This window comes from Protopterus annectens, chromosome 6.part0, assembly GCF_019279795.1.
Source record: "Protopterus annectens isolate FY-2018-M chromosome 6.part0, PAN1.0, whole genome shotgun sequence".
NCBI classification, from domain to species: domain Eukaryota; kingdom Metazoa; phylum Chordata; order Ceratodontiformes; family Protopteridae; genus Protopterus; species Protopterus annectens.
This window is the reverse complement of record NC_056737.1, coordinates 323,522,326-323,548,585: the sequence shown is the minus strand read 5'-3', so window position 1 is coordinate 323,548,585 and position 26,260 is coordinate 323,522,326. Positions and strand designations below refer to the sequence as shown.

The 26,260-nt window shown below is 44.2% G+C and overlaps 1 protein-coding gene across 2 annotated transcripts in view; it reads right to left on the bottom strand.

The window, feature by feature from the left end:
• Positions 1 to 26,260, bottom strand: part of SNAP23 (synaptosome associated protein 23) — an 815,608-nt gene that overhangs the window by 454,937 nt on the left and 334,411 nt on the right. For both annotated transcript variants that reach the window (XM_044074077.1, XM_044074078.1), the window contains exon 3: positions 4,826 to 4,867. In XM_044074077.1, the coding sequence (XP_043930012.1) occupies positions 4,826 to 4,867 (42 nt within the window). The remainder of the gene's footprint in view (positions 1 to 4,825; positions 4,868 to 26,260) is intronic.

Sequence of the window (26,260 nt, the reverse complement as noted above, 5' to 3'; positions counted from 1 at the left end):
ATGAGTAGTATGCAAGACGCTATGAACCCCACAGTTTGCAGGATCTTCCTTGCGGATACCTGAGGCCTGGTGGCTAGATGAGAGAAGTAGGCTGTCAGGAAACTGTTTCTCTGGTGTACCTTAGTATGCCATCTGAGATGCTGTGTCCAGACTTGCTCCCAAGAAGATAATCCTTTGGGTGGGCACCTGTTTGGATTTCTTTTCATTGACTGTGTACCCTAGGGAGGTTAGTAGGGTCTTTACAAAGGCCAGGTGCTTGAGCATCTTTTCCTGGCTGTCTGCCTGAAGAGAGCAGTAGTCTAAGTATGGGTAAATTTGAATATTTATTTGTCCACAAAAGGCAATGGCCAGAGCCAGACATTTTTGTGAAAACTCTGGGAGCAGTAGATAAGCCAAGAGGAAGTGCAGAGAAATGAAAGTGTTGAGATCCTGCCCTGAAGCGGACAAATTTCCTGCATGATTCCCTGATAGGAATGTGGAGGTAGGCCTCTTTTAGATCTAAGGTGGCTAGCCAAGCGTCCTTGGAGAGCATGGGTAGCAGCTGCTGAAGGGTGAGCATTTTGAATTTCTGGATCACTGGGAAGGTGTTTAGAATGGATATATAGAGGATGGGGTGCCATACGCATTCTTTTCTAGGCACCAGAAAAAGTCTGGAGTAGAAGCCTTGGCCTATCTGTCTGCAGGAATGTGCTCTACTGCTCTCAGAGAGGGCAGGGAAAGGATTTGCTTTTGAGCCTCTGCCCACTGACTTGGTGGTAGATCTGGGAACCCTTTTGGGGTTGGAAGGGTGTGGAAGGAATATTTGTATCCCTGAGACACAATGTTCAGAACCCATTGGTTCTTGGTAATGGTGGCCCAGGTGCTTGAGTGAAAAGAAAGTTTTCCTCCTAGGGGTAAGTGAAGGTGGGCAAAGGGAGGGGGTGGCAGAGGTGAGTCATTGTGAGTTCTTACCAAAAGTGGTGGCTTAGAACTCCCTGGTTTTGAAGTGGAGGTAGTCCACTGCTTAGATCTCTGCATTCCCTGGGGCTGCTGACTGTGGGGGGGGGGGGTCTGTTTCCACGGGGCCTAGGCTGGGCCGTTTATTAGGAGCAGAAAAGGACTAGTGTTTGGATGGACAATGCCTGCTGAACCTAGGTGGCTGGAACTGCAAGAAATCCTTAACTGTTTGCACAGATTTTGCTTTTTCTTTTAAGATCTCTTCTCCCTTAGTGCCAAATAAGTTATCTTTGTGCAAGGGGGCATCCAACAATTTAGATTAGACATGGTCTGGCAGGGGTTGTTCTTTAAGCCATACATGCCTTCTAATGACAGAACCAGTTTCTGCTGCCCTTGGCTTTTATAAAGGAACTGGTGAGAATCAGGAACCCAGTAATACCTGTCTGGTTTAACAGGGGCTGGAGGTAAAGAATCTGGATTAAGGCTGGCTTCTGTGTACACATCATCCAAAATATCTAAAACAGGAGGGATAGCCAGGGGCCTATGCTGGGGGAGCAGTAAAAATTCCCTGAGCCTTTTCTTGGAATATGAGTAATCTTGGCCTTCCCAGTGAAAGTGTTCCCTCAATGTATGCAGGGTTTCCCCAAAAGAGTAGTCCTCAGGGAGGGAGACAGAGGGAATAGACTCCTCAGCATCAGAGTCTTCGAAAGGGGAATAGGCGTAATCCTGGTCCTCAGAGTGTTCTGAGGTTATAGAAGCCTGGTTTGAGGAAGGGTAGTCTTCCTCTAGTCTGGGTCTTTTGTCAGAGGGGGGTTGAGAACCACTGATGAGAGTAATCAAATCCTCGGCCATTTTAAGCATCTGCTTTTTAGGCATGGGGCATTGAGAGGAGGTCTGAGGACCCTGTTTTTTAGTTTTCATGGCTGCTTTAGATTTAGTGAAGGATTTAATAGAGAAGGTGGAAGGCCTAAAGACGCCTTCAGAAATGGCAGGCCTGACTAAATTTTGAGTTTCCCCACCAAGAGTGGCGTCGGTATGTGCAGAAGGAATGGGGACCGAGGAGCCTGCGACCTCGGGTACTGAAGTCACCGGTAATGTAGTTTCATCAGTACTCAGGGGCTGCGTAGGCGCCTCGCTGAGAACCGGTAGTCGGCCTAAGCGTGGTCTCAGTACTCTGTGCGGACTTCGGATGTCGGTCCTTATCCTTGCGTCTTTTGCTCAAAACTGGAGTCTGTGTATTCGACGACATGATATAATTAAATTTTTTGCCAAAATAATGAAGGGCGAACTCCGCCCGGCGCTTAATAGTGCGCTTACTGAATCTAGCACAAAAACGGCAGGCCGAGACGTCGTGGTCTGGGCCTAAGCAAGGTATACAGAAAGAGTGGAAATCCTTATGCGGTATTTGCTTCCCACAAGAAATGCAATTATTAACTTTGTTTGACATCGGTCTGAGGCAAGAAAAGTTTCCCCAACGGGGTACTTAGCTTTAAAGAAGACTTCGGCTGAAATACTTTCGTAAATCTCAGGAGCTGGCTGACCGGCACTTGCGAACTGCTTCTGCTTCAGGCACCGCGCGGCAAGAAAGACTGAAGAAAATGGCGTCGGCTGCCTCTTTTATACCCCTGCCGCACTGACATCAGGGAAGAAGCGGCGACAACCGACGCCGGACCTGGACTTTGGAATTCGGCCGACCGAGGACCCGCCTGACGGCGGGATAACCCATCTGTAATGACTGCAGCTGTATGCATGATGAACATCCAGTGACTGCTGCCCTGCAAGAAGCTTCTAGGGTGTCAAAGCCACAGTGCAAGGTGTGTTTAGTTACTTGACTTGCAGAATGCATTAACTCTTAGAAATATTTAGATTCTGCCCAAGCAGGAAGGGAAGACATTTTTTATTTAAGGAGTTCCAAGGTATGTTGCTGAAATTTCAGCATATGGAAATGACAGTTTAGTGCCCTGAAGGCAAGAGTAGCTGAGGTGTACACTTTTTTACCCCATCTGTCCAATGCTCAGGAATCACTGTCTGAGGGAGTGGCATTCTTAGCAGAGGTTGCTTTAATCCCTTTTGACCCTTGAGAAATGACCTCAGGGTAAGCTGTTGGATTATGCGAGTCAGGGACTCTATAGTACCTGTCTGATTTTGTGGGAGCAGGAGGTAGGGCATCAGGAGTCCAGCTGGATTCGAAGAAAACATCCTCCACAACATCCAGGACTGGGGGGATTGGCAAGGGTCTGTGCTGTGGAAGATCTACGAATTCCCAGAGTCTCTTTTGAGACTGGGGGCAGTCCTGACTCTCCCATTTGAAATACTCCCTTAAAGTATGCAGGGTTTCCCCAAAGGAAAAATCTTCTGGGGGACAGGCTGAAGGAATGGAATCCTCTGCATCAGAATCCTAAGTGGAGAGGGGTTGCATGTCTTCACACTCAGATGCATCAGATTCATCTGACTCTTCTTCAGACAAAACTACAGGGGACAGATCTCTTTTCCTTTTCGAAGGAGTAGCTTGGCTTCCCCTGATCAGCATAAGGTCTTCTGCCATTTTAAGCATTTGAGACTGAGGCAAGAAAGCAGGTGCCCGAGAGTGGGTCGTCGGTTTCTTGGGTGTGGTTCATACCCTGGGCCTAAGAAACTCAGTTGTTTTTGAAAGAATGGTAGTTGCGAAATAAGATGTCAGTTTGTGTCGAGATTCGGTAGTGCGAAGGACTTCCTCGGAAGCCTGTGCCTGCTCAGTGGCTCCGGACCCATCCAAGGTACAGACGACCGCAGGATCCTTAGTCGATGAAGAGTTTTGCGGCATACCAGACTCCGAAAGGGTCTTGGTAGCGGCCTGTGAATCAACTGAAGTGGGCATCAGGGGGTGTGAAAGCACCTCATTGAGTACTGGAGAACTGACAACTAGCTTAACAGAAGTGTCGGTAGGTCTGGACCTGTGCAGTGTGTCTCTGTCTTTATCTTTGCATTTTTTTTGGAAGATCTGCTGTCAGATGGCTTACCGAAGCCATATCGGAATTTGAGGACTGTAAGCAAATATATCTGGCCACAATAAGGGCCAGACGATGGATAGTTCTTGCGGTGAACAAAGCACAGAAGCGGCAGTAGTTGACGACTGGGCCTAAACAAGTGACGCAGTAAGAGTGGAAGTCTCGGTGTGGTGTTTGCTTTCCACAGGTGAGACAATTAACTTTTTCTGACATTGGTTAGTGCAAGAAAAAAGGATCCCCAACAGGGTGCTTAGCTTTAGAAGAGTTCAACTTCAATTCGGTAAACGAAAACTCAGGTAGCGGCCGACCGGCACTCATGCAAACTGCTTCTGGCTCCACGGCAAGAAAGACTGATGTAATGGCATCGGCCGCCTTACTTTATACTACTGACAACCTAATGTCAGTCTTCAAGCAACACTAACTGACGCAGAAATACTAAGTCTCTGGTATTCGGGCCGACCGAGGGCTACCCTGGCAGGGATAACCCAAATGTGATGACTGCAACAGTGAAACACGAAGAACATCTGAAAATGGCACATTACTTTTTCTTTTCAGATGTCATGTCTCAGGTAAGCACCTTTCAAGGTATGTCTGGAAATCACAAGGGAAGTCAGATTTCTGTCTGTGGCTGATTCACAAAGGAAGACATTATAATGCTGCATTGACTCCTAGGAAAGATTACACATTGGCATAACAGCCTGGCTCAGAAACAGAACGCTGAACAATAAACAGAGATGCTTTTGATCAGCCTTTTCTTGATGAACACAGAAGTCAGATTAAAAGGTTAAAGGTGCCGTAAGTACAGCCTTGGTACCCACACTTAGTAAGTGCCTGCAGAAGGAGGAAAATAAAACCAAATAATCTTTCTCACATTTTCTAAAGGAATATAAGCGCTCACTCACCTCTTCGGTCATTTGTAGCATTCGTCTTGTGCTTTCAAGGGACTAAGAAAGAAAAATAAAATAATAATTAGTTCAAGGAAGAAATGCTACTGCTGTAGAAACATAGAATGTAACCACTTAACCAAACAAGACAAGAACCTAAAACACTAAGCAATCTTACTATATTAGGGTGCTGCAAAATACAACAAAGCTTTTAAAGTGGCACAATCTAAACAGAGAGAGTACTACTATGACAACCACCAGGAACACAGCATGCATCACATATTTTACAACTTGGTTATTAACATCTTCAGAACTGCTTACCCTACAATCAAACCTTTCACTTCTAGTAATAACTGCAAGTCATGTCCTTTGCTCCTTTTGGGTCCTAATCTTTCAAGCCTTGTTCTCTACCTTTCCAAGGACAGTGCAAATGCTCCCAGACAAACCCAATCAAGAGAGTAAAAGAAGTCCAATTGTTCCAAACTGAAAATACTCGATTAAGGCAAATGTTTCCAATCCCTAATGCAGCTAAAAGGCGAGTTATCCTTTCCTATACTACTCGTATAATCAGGCATATGGCGATAATTCATCATGTAACTAGATGCAAAACTGAAGACTGCTTGAATCTCAGCTTCCATTTGCCTACTGTACAACCCTGAACAACTTTTTTTTTTACCTAAACTCCTAGTGTCCTGAAGAACATGAAAAGCCTCCACTAAAAATAAATACACATTTTATATAATATGCAATAATTAATGATCATTTTCTTACAATAAATTTTGAACTCTGGACTCTTTCTTCTCCGTGGATTTAAGGTGTTAATTCCTTGACATTTGCACTTTGACCAGTGGCCTCAGCATTTCAGCAGAAACTACAGTTGTTTACACTTACCATAAATGTAGATGTTCGAGTGTATTCACTGTTGCAGTCATTACATTTGGGTAATCTGCTGGCAGATTGCCCTCAGTCGGCCTGATTAACAAAGTCTTGGGTCCTGCATCAGTTGCTGTCCCTTCTTCCAGGACGTCAGGGATATAAAACATGCAGCTGATGCCATTACATCAGTTTTTCTTGCCCCAGATGTCAGGTGCCCCCAAATGGGGAGCAAATAAAATTAAAAACACAAAAATATACCTCCAACCAAAAGCAAATACACCAAAAAGGCTTTTTAAGCATAGTAAAAGGAAGTAGAGGTATAGTCAGAGAAAAACAGGGGCTGGAGGGAGGGTAACCAGGACTGCAACAGTGAATACACTCGAACATCTGCATTTATGGTAAGTGTACACAACTGTACTATGTTCTTCGTGTTTCACTGTTGCAGTCATTACATCTGGGTAGATTCCCAAAGCTATGGTTGGGAGGAGGAATTTATACAGCATTAGGACTAGCTATAAGGCCCTGCAAGACAGCAGTGGCAAAGCCAGCTCTGGATTTAGAGAAAATTGGTAAATGATGATGCTTGGTGAAAGTATGTACAGAACTCCAGGTAGCAGCTTCTAGAATGTCCCTGGTAGGAACACCTCTGAGAAAGGCTGCTGAAGTAGATGCAGCCCTGGTGGAATGAGATCTGATCCCCTGGGGGATAGGTTTTCCATAGTGCTTATAGCAGAAATAAATGCAATGACTTATCCATTTAAAAATGGTTTGTTTTGAAATAGCCTTCCCCTCTGCCCCAGCGGCAAATGCTACTAGCAATTGTTCAGATTTTCTTCAAAATTTAGTTCTGTCCAAGTAGAATCAAAGTTATCTGTGCACGTCCAAGGAATGCAAAATCTGTTCCCCTTTGTTCTGTGGATTGGGATAGAAGGTTGGCAAATGAATGGACTGATTAAGAGCCACACTGGAAACCAACTTGGGCATGAAGGATGGATTAATCCTCAAAGACACCCTGTCAGCATGAAAGATGATGAAAGGATCCACTGCCATAAGGGCCTGTAATTCAGACATCCTTCTAGCTGAAGTGATTGCTAAAAGGAAGTCCGTTTTCCAAGAAAGAAATTTTAAGTCTGCAGTAGCAGCTGGCTCAAAAGGAGGTAGAGTGAGCTTCTCCAAAACAAAGTTAAGGTCCCAGGCAGGGGTACGAGCTCTCCTGGGTGGTCAAGTTCTTTGCCCCTCTGAGATGCTGCTTGAGCAGGGGATGAGAAAAGAGGGGTGGTTCTGTGTTATAGTGAGCTGAAAAGTACAGTTTTGTACCTACCATAAATGTAGATGTCCGAGAGGTATGCATCTGCAGTCCTAACATATGGGTTGTCCTGCCTCAGGCAGCCCTTCTGTTGGCCGGATTCCAAAGTCTGGGTCTGGCCTCGGCTGATGTCGCACTTCACCCGACATCATAGCTGCTGTGTATTGGGTATAAAGGCATCAGCCGACGCCATTTTCCTCAGTGTTTCTTGCCCCAGATGCCAGGTGCCCTCTAGGAAGGCTAAATTTGGATAAATGCAAATGATTCCAAACAGTAGAGAGCAAACAATATAAAAATGTATATACATATATACAAACAAATACACCATAATAGATTCCCCCAGCTAGCTACAAGATGGGTAAATACCCTAGGAGTACCACAGACGGGAAGGAGGGGTAATCCTGACTGCAGATGCATACCTCTCGGACATCTACATTTATGGTAGGTACAAAACTGTACTATGTCCTTCAAGGATGCATCTGCAGTCCTAACATATGGGTAGAATACCATAGCCAAACTGGGGGAGGAGGCACTAAGATAAAGATGGTGTAGTTAAGATCCCTTGCAAAACAGCAGTTGCAAAACCTGCTCGGGATCTGGAGTATAAAGGAAGATTATAATGCTTGGCAAATGTATGCACGGAGCTCCAAGTAGCAGCTTCTAAAAGGTCTTTGGTAGCCACTCCTCGTAGGAAAGCTGTAGTGGTGGCTGAAGCCCTTGTGGAGTGAGGCCTGATATTTTCTGGAGTTGTCTTTCCATGAAAAGAGTAGCAAAATCTAATGCAATTTCCTATCCATTTTGAGATTGTCTGTTTTGAAATTGCTTTTCCTTGCATTCCTGTTGCATATGCTACCAGAAGCTGGTCAGTTTTTCTGTTGGTCTTAGTTCTGTCCAGATAGTAGTGTAATTGCCTGTGCACATCCAAAGTATGTAGTAGTCTTTCCCCCCTGTTCTGTGGGTTGGGGAAGAATGTCGGTAAGTGAATTGCTTGGTTCAATGATACTCCGGAGACCACTTTTGGCATAAAAGTAGGGTTAGTTCTCAAAGACACTCTATCCTGATGGAAGATAAGGAAGGGCTGTACTGCCATTAATGCCTGTAACTCAGAAACCCTTCTTGCTGAAGTGATTGCAAGCAGGAAAGCAGTTTTCCAAGATAAGAACTGTAATTCTGCTGTTGCTGCTGGTTCGAAAGGGGGAAGTGTTAACTTTTCCAGCACAAAGTTAAGGTCCCATGTAGGCAAAGGTGGCTTCCTTGGAGGCTTTACATTTTTAATTCCTCTCAGAAACTGCCTGAGTAGAGGATGAGAGAAGACTGGAGGATCCATGTTGTATTCTGCTGAAATTGCTGATGCATGAATCTTAATGGAGGAGTAAGACAGGCCATTGTGGAAAAGTTCTGCTAAGTATTCCAGGATGTTAGCTATGTTTGCTAATGATACATTTTCTCCTTTTGCTGCACTCCAAATGAGGTATCTTTTCCATTTGGCTGAATAAGTCTTCCTTGTGGAGGGTCTGCGGGCCTCCAGGATAATGTCTTTAACCCTCTGAGATAAATCTGGGTTATTTTGTTTTATGTAATATTCCAAGCAGCTAGCTGTAGTGTTTTCAAGTTTGAATGTAGGGTCTTGTAGTTGTTCTGTGTTAGAAGTAATGGACATAGAGGTAGAGGCCATGCGTGTGTCCGAGACATGCTCCTCAGTAGCGGGTACCAATGCTGCCTCGGCCAATCTGGAGCTATCAGGATTATCCTTGGGTGACCTTTTTTGATCTTCAGTAGGACTTTGTACATCAAAGGAAGAGGTGGGAATGCATATGCTGTCAGGTTTTCCCAACTGAAGGATAGGGAGTCCACCTTCCAAGCAAGTGGGTGGTATGTTCTTGTGCAGAATTTCTTCAATTGGTGGTTGTGTGGGGATGCGAACAGGTCTATTTCTGGTAGTCCCCATTTCTTTGTAATGGTTTTGAAGATATCTGGATGCAGCATCCGTGGTAGTTCTGCTTAAGGTGTCTGCTACTGAATTTTCTTTTCCTGGCACAAATTCGGCCTGGAGTTGAATGTTGAGGTTCAGGGCCAAGTTCCACAGGTCCATTGCCATCCGGCATAGAGGATATGAGTGTGTACCTCCCTGTTTGTTGATGTACCACATGACTGTGGTGTTGTCCGTCCTTATCAGCAAGTGACCTTGTTGAAGAAATGGTCTGAATGTCTGGATTGCATGTTTCACTGCCAGCATCTCCTTTTGATTTATGTGTAGATTCAGCTGGTCTTGTGTCCATAGGCCTTGTATGCACTTGTCCACCACGTGCGCCCCCCAGCCTAGGTCTGAGGCGTCCGTGGTGATGGTCTGGCTTGGATGAGGTTTGTGGAAAGGCAATCCTCTGTTTGACTGACAGGCCTGAGCCCACCACAGGAATTCTTGCTTCAGGCATGGAATTATTGGAATCTGGGCTTCTAGACTGTGCTTGTGTTGAGACCATACATTCCTTAGGTACCATTGCAACTTTCTCATATGCAGCCTGGCATGCGGAATCAATATTATGCAGGATGCCATGTAACCCAGGGCTTGCAGGACTTTCCTTGCAGTAAGCTGGGTCTGTGTTGTTAATGCCATGAAATAGAGTGGTAGTTGCTTTTGTTTTTCTTGTGAGAAATGCCATCTGATTTGATGTGTCCAGTTCTGCACCCAAGAATGTTACCCTTTGGGATGGTACCAGCCTTGACTTTTTCATGTTGACTGTGTATCCCAAGACTTACAGCAGTTGTATAACCTTTTCCAAATCTTTTGTTAATTTGGTCTTGTTGTCCGCTTGTATTAGGCAGTCGTCCAGGTATGGGTAAATCTGAATTCCCTGAAGCCTGCAATGAGCAATTACTGATGCCAGGCATTTCGTGAATACTCTGGGCGCAGTAGATAAGCCAAAGGGCAATGCTGAGAATTGATAATGCTCTGATCCTGCAAGAAATCTGAGGTGCCTTCTGCAATCTGGTCGTATAGGGACGTGCAGGTATGCCTCCTTGAGATCTAGAGTCACCAGCCAAGACTCCTTGCCCAGCATGGGAAGAAGTTGCTGTAGGGTCAGCATTTTGAATTTTGGAACAATGAGATATGTGTTCAGAGCGGACAGGTCAAGAATAGGCCTCCATTGATTTTCTTTTCTTGGTACAAGGAAAAGTCTGGAGTAAAATCCTTGTCCTTGTTCCATAGGCGGTACCTTTTCTACAGCGTTTGTTTTTTGGCTTGGTGGTAGGTTTGGCATTCCTCTCTTTTTTGGTAGAGTGTGGAAGTGAAACCTGTAGCCTTTGTCTATTGTCTGTAAAATCCATTTGTCTCCTGTAATGTAATGCCAGTTTACGGAAAATAAGGCTAGCTTTCCGCCCAAGGGTGCTTCCAGTTGTTCCCTGGTAGGCGGCATCAGAGCCAAGTCATTGTGTCTGTCCTGTGGAAGTGGTTGTAGCTGAATCTGTGGCAGTACTTCTCTGGTTGTTAGGCTGCCACTGACGTCCCCTGTAGGTACCCCTGGATTGACCTCTGCCTCTTGGGCACCTATTTCTGCCTCTCTGTGCTCTGGAGGTGTCTGGAAAGGACCAATTCTTCGAAGGCCAATTTCTACTAAACCTCGGAGGTTGGACCTGTAAGAAATCCTTGACTGTTTGGACAGATTTTGCTTTTTCGGTCCTTTTCCTTACGCTTTTTAGCTAATTGTGAAGTCAGAGTCTCCGACGGCATTTTGTATGCAAAAGCGGGACCAAAAAACTCCTCTGCAAACTCCGACCGACGTCTAAGTGTCCGCCGGTTGAAGGAAGCACAGGCTAGACAAGCTGATACGTCGTGGTCTGGGCCTAAGCAAGGAAGGCAGTAAGAGTGGAAATCTTTATGAGGTATTTGTTTCCCACAAGTTAAACAATTATTTACTTTTTCTGACATCGGCTGAGGCAAGAAAGAGTCCCCAATGGGGTACTTAGCTTTTTAGAAGTCTTCGGTAGTAGAAATCTCTGGATCTGACCGACCGGCACTTGCGAACAGCTTCTGCTTCGGGCTCCACGCGGCAAGAAAGACTGAGGAAAATGGCGTCGGCTGATGCCTTTATACCCAATACACAGCAGCTATGACGTCGGGTGAAGTGCGACATCAGCCGAGGCCAGACCCAAACTTTGGAATCCGGCCGACCGAAGGGCTGCCTGAGGCAGGACAACCCATATGTTAGGACTGCAGATGCACCCTTGAAGGACATCAGCTGAAGCGTGGATTTTAATAGAGGAAAAAAAAGGCTCTTGTGAAGCATCTCAGTTAAGTATTGCAAAATCTGAGGTAAATTGGGCGCTGCTGTGCTCATCCCAAAAGATTGGTTCCAGGCACAGAATCTTTTCCATTTGTCAGCATAAGATTTTCTAGTACTAGGTCTTCTCACCTCCAAGATGACATCCATCACAGGTTTGCTGAGGAATGCTAAGGGTGAATTTAAGTGATTAGCCAAGCTGCAAGGCTCAATGTTGGGAGCTGAGAGTGCAGAATTTGGTTCTCCTGCTGAGACAGCAAGGAAGATGTCTGAGGCAGGTGCCATGGAGATAGTTGTGACACAATGCGCAGGAGTGGGTACCAGTGTTGACGTGGCCAGTCTGGAGCAATCAAAATCATTCTTGGTTTGTCCTGTTTGACTTTTAGCAGAACTTTGGAGAGCAGAGGCAGAGGGGGAAAGGCATAGACTGATAGGTTTTTCCAGCTGAAGGACAGAGCATCTACTTTCTAGGCTTTTTTGTGGAGAGTCCTTGTGCAAAATGTGTCCAACTGGTAGTTTTGGGGGGAGGCAAATAGATCTATGTCTGGGCTCCCCCATTTGCTTATTAACATGTTGAAAATCCGTGGTTCCATTTTCCACTCGTGTGGATCCATGAGATTTCTGATTCGTTGTCCTGGAAGAATGTAGTCCTTGAAGGCTGTCAGAGCATTCCGTACAGCTAACATTTCTTTTTGATTGATATTTAGGTGCATTTGACTTGGGTTCCATTTGCCCTGAATGCACTTCCCTGCCAGGGGAGCCCCCCATCCATAGTCTGATGCATCTGTAGTTAGGGTGTGGGTGGCAGGGGGTAGTGTGAATGGCAGTCCCTTGTTTTGGTGGCAGGCCTCTGCCCACCATAGGAACTCCAGGCGTAGGCAAGGTATGATAGGAATCATTATTTCCAGGCTGTGACAATGTTGATTCCATAGACTTTTTAAGTACCACTGAAGTTTCCTCATATGCAGTCTTGCATATGGAATTAGAAGAATGCAGGAGGCCATGAACTCCAAGGCTTGCAGTATTTGTCTTGCAAATAGCAGGGTTTTTGTGGCCACTTGTTTGAAGTAAGTTACCAAATGAATTTGCTTTTCTGGCATGAGTAAAGCCATCTGGGCAGTTGTATTCAAGCTTGCACCCAGGAATGTTATCTGTTGAGAGGGTACCAGTTGTGATTTCTTTTCGTTTATGGTGTACCCCAGACAACTTAGAACCCTTTTTACAAATGCCAGATGATTTAGAAGTATGGCCTGGTTTTCTGCCTGAATTAGACAATTGTCCAGGTATGGATATATTTGAATATTTCTTTGCCTGCAAAATGCAATTACTGGAGCCAGACACTTCGTGAATACCCTGGGCGCAGTAGACAAGCCAAAGGGCAGTGCAGAGAACTGATAATGCAAGTAGCCTGCTTTGAAGCATAGGTATCCTCTGCAAGATTCCCTGATTGGGATATGCAGGCAAGCTTCTTTTAAATCTAGAGTTGCTAACTAGGCATCTTTGCCTAGCATAGGAAGTAACTGGTGAAGAGTCAGCATCTTGAATTGTCCAGAAAGGTGTTTAGAGTAGACAGGTCCAGAATTGAACGCCATTGATTTGTCTTTTCTGGGTACCAGGAAAAGCCTGGAATAGAAACCGTGTCCCTTTTCCTCTTCTGGCAACGGTAGAATAGCCCCCATGCTTAAGAGGGAAAGTACTTGTTTTTGAGTCTCTGCCCACTGATTTGGGGGCAGGTCTGGCCACCCATTTGGAGTTGACAATGTATGGAAAAGAAATCTGTATCCCTGGGACACTATATTTAAAACCCATTTGTCCTGGGTTATGAGTTCCCAGTTTTTTGCATGAAGAGCAATCTTTCCACCCAAAGGGGTGGCTAAAAGGTATGTGCTTGGTAATTTTAAAGGAAAGTCACTGAGACGGTTTACCATAGGAGGGTGTCTTGTTATTTCCAGATTTGGAAGTTGAGGCCCCCCATTGCTTAGTTCTGAGAGTCCTCTGGGACTGAAACCTGGTGCTTTTGGTGTGTCTGGGTTTGACTTGAGAAGATCTGGAAGGAGCTGGAAAGGACCAATTCTTAGTAGGCCAGTGCCTACTAAATCTTGGAGGTTACATTTGTAAGAAATCTTTTACAGTTTGCATAGATTTAGCTTCATCTTCCATCTTTTTTAGAACTTCTTCAGCCTTATTGCCAAACAGGCGGTCCTGATTTAAAGGAGCATCCAACAATTTTGCTTTAACATGATCAGGCAGAGATTGCTTCTTAAGCCAAACATGCCTTCTAAGCACAGACCCAGTAACAGCAGCCCTGCAAGAGGCCTCTAAAAGAATCAAAACCACATTGCAAAGTATGTTTTCTAACTTGTTCAGCAAAATGCAATAAAAATCCTGTAAATATTTATTTTCCACACAGTCAGATATCAACATAATTTTCTGTTTAAGCAGTCCAATAATATGCTGCTGATATTTTAACATATGAAATTGGCAGTTTAAAGCCCTGATTGCCAAGGTTGCAGAAGTATAAACTTTTTTACCCCATCTATCCAGCACCCTGGACTCTCTATCAGAAGGGATAGGATTTTTAGCAGTAGAAGCCTTAATGCCCTTGGGCCCCTGATAAATGGTTTCTGGATCCGCAACAGGATTTTTGAAAAGGAACTTGTGGGACTCAGGAACCCTGTAGTTTCTGTCAGGTTTACTAGGAGCTGGAGGCAGGGAATCAGGGGCCACACTGGATTCCGAAAACACATCAACAATGTCTAGTACAGGAGGTATAGCCAAAGGCCTATGCCAAGGTAGTAGAAGGAAATCCCTAAGCCTCTTTTTTGATTCAGAAAATTCCTGACATTCCCAGTGGAAATGCTCCCTTAAGGTATGCAAAGTTTCCCCACAAGAAAAATCCTTGGGGGGGAGCAGAGGGAATGGAATCCTCATAAGTAGGTATGGAGAAATCCAGGTCATTAGAAGAATCAGAAGAAACAGAGTCCTGATCAGAAGATTCATAGTCAAGCTCAGCCCTAGGCCTCTTAGAAGGGGGGGGGTGGGAGAGTTGACTACCCCTGATTAGAGTAATAAGATCTTCAGCCATTTTGATAATTTGTTTTTTAGACATAGGGGCCTGAACATGTGGCCTGGGCGTCTGTTTTTTAGACATACATCAAGATTTAGTCCCAAGTATAGAAGGTGGAGTTGGTTTAATATGCAAGTCTGTAGACCTGAATACACCCTCAGAAGCCGGTGCCTGCACAGCAGCTCCGGACCCATCCAAAGTACAGACATCCACGGGTTCCATAGGTGAAGCATCTCGCGGCATACCGGACTCCGAATGGGTCTCAGTAGAGGCCTGCGAGTCAGAAGTAGCAGGTATCATGGGCTGAGAAAGCGCCTCACTGAGTACCGGCGAACTGGCAACTGGCTTAGGAGAAGTGTCATCTGCAGTTTTGGACCTCGACGGCCTGTCTCTGTCTTTATCTTTACGTTTTTTCACAATCCCGGTAGTCGGATGGCTAACTGACGTCATTTCTGGATAGTTAAACCGAGAACAGAAATATTTAGAGGCAAAAATGTACCGACAGATAGTGCGCTGATTAAAGCACAAAACCGACAGCAAGGTACGTCATGGTCAGGGCCTAGGCAAGGAATACAGTACAAATGATAATCTTTATGAGGTATTTGCTTTCCACAAGTAATGCAACTATTAATTTTTACTGACATCGGTAAGGAGCAAGAAAAAGTTTCCCCAACAGGGTAATTAGCTTTAAGTTTAAGACTTCGGTTCTGAAACTCGAAAACGAAAATTTCAGAAGTCGGCCGATCGGCACTTGTGAACTGCTTCTGCTTTGGGCACCGCACGGCAAGAAAGACTGATGTAATGGCATCGGCTGCATGTTTTATACCCTTGACGACCTGACATAATGGAAGAAGGGATAGCAACCGACGCAGGACCGAAGACTGTTAATCAGGCCGAATGAGGCCAACCTGCCAGCAGATTACCCAAATGTAATGACTACAACAGTGAAACACGAAGAACATATAGGTGAAGAAAGCAGCTGTGGAGAGACTCAGAGAGGCAGGCAGGCATAGCATACATAGAAAAATATGACCAGAGTCTAAGTACCCAAATAAAGCAGTTATGTTATTCCCTGGCAATTAGATCAAAGGGTAAAGGCTCTCAGCTGATAAGCTTTTACTTGTAGCACAGGGATATACGATTCAACTTCTTTCTCCTCCACATGCATTGTATTGAACTCATTTAAACCAGGCAGTGCTGTCATGTTGCCTCTGAAAAAGAGACATACACCCACTGGCCTTACCCAATTAACAAATGTATAAAAATAAACAAAAACTTGTCATAACTGCAACACTGGGATTAGAAGCAGGATGTCCAATCTAACTTCCACAACTCTCTCATTCTTCTGCTACCCTCAGCTAACATCCTCACAATCTGACCTTAGATGGTATATAAAGAGGGCAATGGCAGACACCATCCCTTGCCCTGGCCAGGCAAGGAGCTTATCAGATACCAGTGCACTAGTGGCCATAGGGAAATTTTCCACTCTGTGTGCACAAGTATGCCTTTCTGAAGGATCTATGCTTGGCTACAGAAAAATAAAAAAAAAAACAGAACAGCAAAATATCGAAAGGAAGACAGCAAAAAAGTACAGTTTTGTACCTACCATAAATGTAGATGTTCGAGTACTAATACAGCTGCAGTCATAACAGATGGGGTTCTCCTTCTGTCAGGCGGGTCCTCGGTCGGCCGAATTCCAAAGTCTAGGTCCAGCGTCAGTTTTCGTCGCTTCTTCCCTGACGTTAGTGCGACAGGGGTATAAAAGAACCAGCCAACGCCATTTTCTTCGGTTTTTCTTGCCCCAGATGTCAGGTGCCCCCAGAAGGAAGGCAATACATAAAATTATGTAATAATGCAATGCAACATAATCAAAAAACAGTAGTTGCAAGCAAATACACCATAAAGGAATACCCCTAGAGGGGAAGGAGGGAGGGAAACCTGGACTGCAGCTCTATTAGCACTCGAACATCTACATTTATGGTAGGTACAAAACTGTACTATGTTCATCGTGCATACAGCTGCAGTCATAACAGATGGGTAGAATCCCAAAGCTAAGAAAGGGGTGGTAGGCACTAGGTGGAACTAGGAGGAGCCAAAATGCCCTGCAAGACTGCAGTGGCAAAGCCTGCTCTAGATTTGGAGTATAATGGTAGGTTGTAGTGTTTGGAGAAGGTATGCACAGAACTCCAAGTGGCTGCTTCCAAAATATCTTTGGTAGGAACTCCTCTGAGGAAAGCTGCAGAGGTGGCTGTGGCCCTGGTGGAATGAGTTCTAATGACTGTAGGCACAGTTTTGCCATGAAAGGAATAGCAAAAGCGTATGCAGTGAGCTATCCATTTTGAGATTGTCTGTTTGGAAATTGGCTTTCCTTGAGCTCCTACCGCATAGGCCACAAAGAGCTGTTCTGATTTTCTGAAAGGATTTGTTCTGTCCAAATAATAACGCAGTTGCCTGTGGATGTCCAAGGAATGTAGTAATCTCTCCCCTTTGCTTTGAGGATTGGGATAAAAAGTAGGTAAATGTATGGCCTGATTTAAAGCTACCCTGGATACCACTTTAGGCATAAAGGACAGGTTGGTTCGTAAGGAAACTCTGTCCTGATGGAAGATGATAAAAGGCTGGACAGCCATGAGAGCCTGTAGTTCTGAAACTTTACGAGCTGAAGTGATAGCCAGAAGGAAAGCTGTTTTCCAGGACAAATATTGAAAATCTGATGAGGCAGCTGGCTCAAAAGGAGGCAAAGTCAGTTTTTCCAGAATGAAATTAAGATCCCAAGCAGGTATTGGTTGTTTCCTTGGAGGTCTTAAATTCTTAGCCCCTCTGAGGAACTGTCTTAAAAGAGGGTGAGAGAATAAAGGAGGATCAGTGTTGTATTCTGCAGAAATGGCTGAGGCATGGATTTTGATGAAGGAGAACGAAAGTCCACTGCTTAGCAGTTCAGCCAAATATTGTAGTATTTGAGGTAAATTCAGTTTTCCAGGGTTCAGGCCCTTTTTCTCATTCCAGACACAAAAACCGTTTCCATTTTGCGGAGTAAGCTTTTCTAGTTGATGATCTTCTGGCCTCCAAAATGACATCCTGCACCTCCTTGGAGAGTAGGGCCTGCTGTGATGCTAAGGAATCTTCCATGCGGCTAGATTGAGTGTTTTTAGCTGACTGTAAAAAGTTTTGAAGCTGTGCTGAGTTAGAAGAAGAGGCATTAGAGGCAGGGTCCATGGAGGGGAATGTGTCAGGCTCCTCAGGAGTGGGTACCAGTGTTGCCTTGGCCAGTCTGGAGCAATGAGGATCATCTTTGGTCTGTCTGCTCTGGTCTTCAATAGGACTTTGGGCAGCAGAGGAAGAGGCGGGAAGGCATAAACTGTCATTGATGTCCAACTGAAAGAGACAGCGTCCACTCTCCAGGCCTTTGGATGGAAGATCCTCGAGCAGAATTTTGTCAATTGATGATTTTTGTGGGAGGCAAAGAGATCTATGTCTGGCCTTCCCCATTCTTGGATTATTTCTGTAAAAACTTTTGGATGCAACTTCCATTCGTGTGGATCTGTCATATTCCTGCTTAGGTTGTCTGCCAGCGTGTTTTCCTTGCCTGGCAAGTACTGTGCTTGTAGTTCCATTTGTAAGTCCATGGCCATGTTCCAAAGTGACATGGCCAGTCTGCATAGGGGATAAGAATGTGTTCCTCCCTGCTTGTTTATGTACCACATAACTGTGGTGTTGTCCGTTCTTATCAATAGTTGACCTGGTTTTAGAAGGTCCTTGAAAGCTATAATAGCATTTACTACTGCTAGCATTTCTTTTTGATTGATGTGAAGGTGCTTTTCTTTTTGGGACCATTTGTCCTGAATGCCCCGGTCTGTCATGTGCGCCCCCCAGGCGTAGTCCGAGGCGTCTGTTGTGATGACTTGATTTGCTTGAGGCTTGCTGAATGGAAGACCTGTGTTTGTTTGACATGCTTGAACCCACCACAGAAATTCCTTTTGCAGACATGGAATTAGTGGTATTATTGTTTCCAAACTGTGGCTGTGTTTAGACCATATGTTTTTTAGGTACCATTGTAGTTTTCTCATATGCAGCTTTGCACATGGGATTAGTAGGATGCAAGATGCCATGAATCCCAGAGCCTGCAGGATTTTCCTTGCAGTCAGCCTGGTGCAATTTGCCAGTGTTCTGAAATATTGAATTAGTTGCCCCTGCTTCTCTGGCGTGAGGTAGGCCATCTGGGTGTTTGTGTCCAAATTGGCACCTAGGAAAGTTATATTCCTAGAGGTATTAGCCTTGATTTCTCTTTGTTGCCTGTGTATCCCAGAGAGTTTAATAACATTATTACATAAGCCAGATGTTTCAGAAGAATGTGCTTGCTGTCCGCTTGGATCAGGCAGTCATCCAAATAAGGGTATATTTGCATCCCTTGAAGTCTGCAGTAGGCAATTACTGATGCCAGGCATTTTGTGAATACTCTGGGCGCAGTAGATAAGCCAAAGGGCAATGCAGAGTATTGATAATGGGTTGAACCTGCAAGAAATCTGAGGTATCTTCTGCAATTTTGTCTGATTGGGACATGCAGGTATGCCTCCTTGAGGTCCAATGTTACCAGCCAAGACTCCTTGCCCAGCATGGGAAGAAGTTGCTGTAGAGTGCGCATCTTGAATTTTGGTACCAGTAGGAATGTGTTTAGGATGGAAAGATCCAAAATAGGTCTCCAATCTTTTCCCTTCCTTGGCACCAGAAATAGCCTGGAATAAAAACCTTGACCTTGTTCATGTGTAGGTACCTCTTGAACAGCTTTCATGTTTATAAGATCTGAAATTTGCTTTTGTGCCTCTGCCCTTTGATTGTGTGGCAGTTTTGGCATGCCTCTCATTTTTGGAAGGGTATGAAAATGGAATTTGTAGCCTCTGTTTATAATGTCCAGGATCCATTTGTCCTTTGTGACAACATGCCAATTTTTTGAGAATAGTGCCAGCTTTCCTCCTAAGGGGGCTGCCATTTGAGACCTGGTTGGCCTGCAAAGGGGAAAGTCATTGGGTTTGCTTTCTGAAAGATTGTGAGTTGTCCTCACCACCTCTTTGTGTAGGAGCTTGCCATTGTCTGCCTCTGTACGATCCTTGCGATTGTCCTCTGCCCTCGGGCACCTGCATCTGCCTCTTTGGGGTCTGTCTGTGGCAGGAAAGGACCAGTTTTTGGAAGGCCAATTTCTACTAAAACGTGGGGGTTGAACCTGCAGAAATTCTTTCACAGTTTGCATTGATTTAGCTTTTTCCTCCATTTTCCGTAATACTTCCTCAGCATTTGCCCCAAATAGTACATCCTTTTGAAGAGGGGCGTCTAGTAATTTAGCTTTGACATGATCAGGCAAGGCTTGTTCCTTGAGCCAGGCATGCCTACGTATGACTAAGCCTGTAACAGCAGCTCTACATGAGGCCTCTAGAGCATCAAAACCACATTGTAAGGTATGTTTACCCACTTGTTCTGCACAATGCATCAAATCCTGCAACTCCTTCAAGTCTGGTTGTTCAGGTTGTGACATTTTACTTTTCAATTGAGATAACAGAAACTGGTGGTATTTTAGCATATGAAACTGACAGTTTAAGGCCCTCGTGGTTAAGGTAGCCGAGGTATATACCTTTTTTCCCCACCTTTCTAAGGATCTGGAATCTCTCTCGAAAGGCAATGGATTTTTGGCAATGGAAGCCTTAACTCCCTTGGGCCCCTGTGAGATGGTTTCTAGGTCAGCAGCATGGCTTTTGTAAAGAAATTGGTGAGAGTCAGGAACCCTGTAGTACCTGTCAGGCTTAACTGGAGCTGGAGGTAGAGAGTCCGGGTTAAGGCAGGCCTCCGAGTAAACATCATCTAGGATGTCCAAGACAGGAGGTATAGCCAGAGGCCTGTGCTGGGGTAACAAAAGAAATTCCCTGAGCCTTTTCTTGGAATCTGAATAATCCTGGCCTTCCCAGTGGAAGTGTTCCCTTAAGGTTTGCAAAGTTTCCCCAAATGAATAATCCTCAGGGGGGGATACAGAAGGAATAGACTCCTCTGCATCAGAGTCTTCAAAAGGGGATTAAGACTGTTCCTGATCATCAGTGTGTTCTGAAATAATGGAGCCCTGATCAGAGGAGGGGGAATCTTCCTCCACTTTGGGTCTTTTGTCCGGAGGTGGCTGAGAACCTCTGATTAGAGTAATTAAATCCTCAGCCATTTTATGCATCTGTTTCTTAGGCATGGGGCCTGGAGATGGGCCCTGTGTAGCTGGTCTCTTGGGGTGCATGGTTGCTTTAGACTTGGTGAAAGCCTTGATGGAGAAAGAAGAGGAAGGTCTGAAGACACCTCGAGTGGAGGTGGACCTGTCCACATTCTGTGTTTCAACGCCAAGAGTGGCTTCGGTATCTGTAGTCGGGGTGTGGGCCGAGGAGCCTGCGACCTCAGGTACAGGAGACACCGCCAAAGATGTGTCGTCAGTAACCAGGGGCTGCGTAGGCGCCTCACTGAGAACCGGACGTATAGTCGGCTTTGGCGTGGTGTCGGTAGAGGCCGCGGACCTCGAGTGTCGGTCCTTGTCTTTGCATTTTTTAGACAAAACCAGAGTCGGAGTATCTGACGACATGGTATAGTTAAATGCTTTCCCAAAAAAATGCTGGGCGAACTCCGCCCGACACTTAATAGTGCGTTTGTTGAATGTAGCACAAAAGTGACAGACCAAGACGTCATGGTCTGGGCCTAAACAAGGTATACAGAGGGAATGGAAATCCTTATGCGGTATTTGCTTCCCACAAGAAATACAATTATTAACTTTGTCTGACATCGGTCTGAGGCAAGAAAAGTTTCCCCAACGGGGTACTTGGCTTTTAAGAAGACTTTGGTTTCCAAATTTTTCGTAATCTCGGGAGCTGGCCGACCGGCACTTGCGAACTGCTTCTGCTTCGGGCACCGCGCGGCAAGAAAGACTGAAGAAAATGGCGTTGGCTGGTTCTTTTATACCCCTGTCGCACTGACGTCAGGGAAGAAGCGACAACAACCGACGCCGGACCTAGACTTTGGAATTCAGCTGACCGAGGACCCGCCTGACGGCAGGAGAACCCCATCTGTTATGACTGCAGCTGTATGCATGATGAACATCGACAATTACCAAATAACAATCGGAAATAAATTCATCGAATGGCCACAGCTGGCCAACAACCAGGAAGTAATGTGATGCATAAGGTAAGTGAAGGAAACCTTTTAAATCTGCCCTTTTCCCCACTGTACTGCGATCTGGGAGTTGGTATATATAGTTGGGGGGCAGCCCCCCACATCGGTTGGTTGTGTTTGCAATGATGTTGGTTGACTATGGCCATTGATGATTTTCTTCAATGATATAGTTTTTCGATAATGATCAGTGTCGAGGTTTTTTTTGTTCGATATTTCACCGTTCAGGTTTTTTATTTTCTGGTAGCAAACATAGGACCCCCCCCCCCTTTCTGAAAGGCCTGATGAGGCCACTATGAAAGGGCAAAAGGAAAAGGATATCTGAAGAAGAATCCTCCCACACCCCCACGTGGACAATTTAGAGTTCCCGATCCACCTACTGAAGTCTTTAGCATGCTGGAGGAAACCTGACCACCTGGAGAAAACCCATGTAAACAGAAAGGACATGCAGACTACAAACACAAAGCACCCCAGCTGAGAACACAGCTGTAAAACCTCTTGCTGAGATTCATTACAATTCTCAAATTATCTAACTAAATGCCCAAAACCTAGAAACAATGTACCTCTACATCCCAGGAAGCACTGTAGACATTATAAACTACAGATCTATACAACAATACTAACAATATCCAAGATCTTAGAAAAAAAGGGCCATCCACAAAAAACTCTGTCCTTAAAAACAATTTACACCCTCTCCCATTCAACATGGTCTTCATTCTGGATATAAAACAAACAAGTCTTACTCACCTTTCAACATAAAACAAAGGACCAACATTTACTGATGGTCTTTCTTGACTTGTCCTAAGCATTTAGCTGTCGCGTCAACTACTACTCCTACACAGATTAAACAGGAATATCGGCTAAACAACAATACTGTGGTTTAATAGCCATTTCCAAGATGGAATCCAGTGCATCCAATGGCAACATACTCCTCCAAGTCTTAGAATATTGGTTGTCACATGAGGAGCACACTGGGTCCATTCCCTTTCAATACTTGTATTTTTCTGCATGTCCTTAAGTAATAATTTAATAAAAAAGGCGTTTACAGGACATGCACAAAAATACGCGCAACTGTATCTTAGTAGGCTGACAACTCTACCACTATCTGTTCAGCAACAATATTTTCTGAACCTAAAACCATCAGACAAAGAACAGTTATGTAAAATCTTGCCATAACCATAGATGTTCTTATCTTCTACATGGTGCAGTACTCATAACATGGGGGAGTCCACCACAGGATGCCCCGAACATACAGCCTGTATGCAAAACTGTAAATCTACAGAAAGGTGTGGGTGATGTCACACAAAGGTTCCCATCCAACACTGGTCATAAAATGACGTTAGGTATGTAACATTCGTCTGCCTGTACCATACTCAGAACTGAATACCTCAGGATGAACACCAGCCTGAGGAAAAACAGAGAAAACACACATCCAAGAAACCAGAAAGCAAGCATCAGGTGGAAGGTGGGAAGGATAGAATACTGCAACATGTAGAAGAGAAGAACATCTATGGTTATAGTAATTTTTTGCACAACTGTTCTATGTCCTCCTATTCATATGTTGCAGTATTCATAACATGAGGGAGAATATCACAGCTCATGCAGAAGAGAGAATGGAAGGAGGGGCAGCAGCACTCTGCAAACTCCTTTAAAACAGCCCTTGCAAAACCAGCTCTACATCTAGATAAACCATCCAATGTAGAATGATTTGTGAAGGTAGGGACAGAAGACTAAGTGGCTGCATCTAAGATAGTAGTAGTATCCAGAACCTTGAAAATGCACCCGAAGAAGAGACAGCTCTAGTGGAATGAGTCTTAACTGGAGAAGCAATGGTTGTTCCATGAGCCATGTAACAAAAGGAAATAGCAGAGTGTAGATCAGAGCGCGTGTATGTACCTTTAAGAAGCATTTCCAGATGTAAGCACATGCATATAAATACTGAGCATGTGCAGGCAGCAGTGTCATTTTGAGAGAACAGCCAGTGATATGTATGAGTGTGGTAGTCAGTCTATTTATAAGATTATTTAAGTTAAAAAAACTAATTCCTGGTGTGTGTGATGTGTGCGTGTGTGTGTGTGTGTGTGTGTGTGTGTGTGTGTGTGTGTGTGTGTGTGTGTGTGTGTGTGTGTGTGTGTGTGTGTGTAAAATAAAGCTGAATTAAATGAACCCATGAATGTCTTGTCTGTTTTATCCTGACCAGACAAGTGACAGTGTCAGAACCGGGATCAGAAGAACAACTTCTTCCAGCCAGGATGTGCAGAGTTGGAGGTGAGGGCAGACTAAGCAGGTTGAGCGAAATGGAGCTCAGACAAATGAAATAGGGCCAGAAATAAAGTTTAGGTAAAGAAAACTGCACAAATGATTTATCTGGCAAAGAAAATGAAAAGGTGCATTTATAATACACAAAACGCATTATTAATCAAATGAAAGGCACAAACCACATTATTAATTAAATGAAATGTTCAAAACCACAATATTTGATAAAGCTAGCAGAGATATTCATATGGGGCTCAGAATTATCTTTGGCTTGCATAAAGAGCATGTTAGAGTAAAACAGGCACAAGAAAAGTATGAGCATAAGAGACTGAAAGGGCATAACAAGTACAATAAAAGGGCAAATTAAGCTTAAAGAACAAGGCGACTGCATGCTTTGCAGTAAAAGACCGTGTTTGGGCACAAACTACTATTTCGCATTGACTGAAGCCATTCAAAGCATAACTGCAGTTGTACTAAGTATCGCAGAGTATGCAAAGTGTTTGCAGTGTGTGCTTTATACAGTGCAATTATTTCAGAGTTTGCGGGGTGCAAAGTACAGCTGTATTGCAAAAGAGCAGTCAAAATACAGCCATTTCGAAAAGTTTCTTGCGCTGTGTGCATTTATTCGCAGAAAGCCACCATTTCAGTGTGTTTCTTACACTGTACAGACTTATTTCGCAAAGTACAGACATTTTGAAAGGATTCCTTGCTGTGTACAGTTTATCTGCAAAGGGCATACATCTCAGAGCGATTCTTACTATGGGCTTTTTCCATTCTGTACAGTTTATTAGCAAAGTACAGTAATTTTGAAATATTTCTTACACTGATAAGGAGTGGTTTCACAAGGTACAGTCATTTCAAAGTATTCTTGTGCTACAGAGACTTATTTAGCAAAGTGCAGTTATTTCAAAGAGTTTGTTGTGCCACTGGGCATAATTACAAGTACTGGCATAAAGTTCTGGCATATATATGGGTCTACTTTGACCCATCAAATTTACATTTCAGCAATTTCACAAGTCCAAGTGCATTTATCCGAAAATGTACTTTCGTGAAAACCAGTTCACGGAACAGCAAAAGAAAAAAAGAAAAAACACACTACACACATTTATGCGGGGAGGCAAGCCCCCCCTGCGCCTCAGACACCCCTGCTACTGATAAATTCTAACTCAGACATTGCACTACAGTGGGGAAAAGGCAATATTCCTTTCCCCTCACTGTACCACAATCTAGAACAAGCTCCCCTCCCATACATCAGTTAAGAAACACCATACCTGCACCAACACAGGATCCCCAGAACTGGCGAACTCTCTTCGGTGAACTGTTTTTTCATGAAAGTGCATTTTCAGATAAATGCACATTGGCGAAAACAGACTTGCAAAATTGCATTTCGATGAAAAGTAAATTTGATGGGTCAAAGCAGAGCATTTGTTTGTGTATGCACCAGAAGTATATGCAGGAGATGGGGAAACCACCATACTGTGGTACCGGCTGAATCAAGGGAGGACCATGAGTGCTTAAAACGTAAATTTAGAGAAATGTGCAACCCTCAAGACAAATATTACATTAGAGAGGCACTTATTTTATACAAGAGACCAAAAGCCAGGTGAAACTTTTGCAGCTTTCATGACTGACTTGAGAAATAAAGCTAGAATATGCAGATTTGGTGACTTGAAATATGAATTAATAAAGGACAGGTGTATGTGTGATATTAATACTGCTACAGTGAAAAAGATTTTGCTTCATGACAGTGATTTAACGTTAAGCAAAGCCATAGAAACTTGCCAAATCCATTAGCTCACGGAAAAATACACAAATATGCTTGCAAGTGATAAGAGTATAGTTTCAGCAGGCTCTAGAGCAAACGCAGACAGCATGCAACACATGGCAAGCAGTAACAGGTCTAAGCACATAGCAGCAGCAACCCCTACAGGTCTGGCAGGGAAAACCTGTAGCTTTCTAGCAAGTTCCAAGATTAGCTCAGTAAAGAGGGCATGCTTAGTGCAGTACAAGGGTGAGTCAGCATAACCCAAGTCAAGTCTTATTGTTAACTGTTGTAATTGTGTTGCCACTCATGAGTCTAAGGGAGAGATGTGCTAAGCATCTGATCAGTAATGCCACAAATGTAAAAAATTGAACCATTTTCAAAAGTTTTGTAAATCAAGTAAGCCTCATTCAGTTATGAAGAAAGGTCACTCAAAAAGGCAAATTGGTCAAATAAAGAGCTGCAACCCTACTTTCTATGTAGATCAGTGGTCGGTGAAAAGATTAATGCAGTAGATTTACTGGCAAAGAAGGAAGTATTTTGTAGTGTCCTGATCAATGTAAATCCACACAGCTCAAAGCAGACACTGGTTCAAAGTGTAATGTAATGTCAGCAGAAACATTTGCTACAGTGAGAGCTGGTGAGCAACTTAATTTGGGCAATTGTGCGAAGCTTGTTTTTTATGGTGGTGAAGAGATTCAAACCAAAGGCTCAGTAGTGCTTT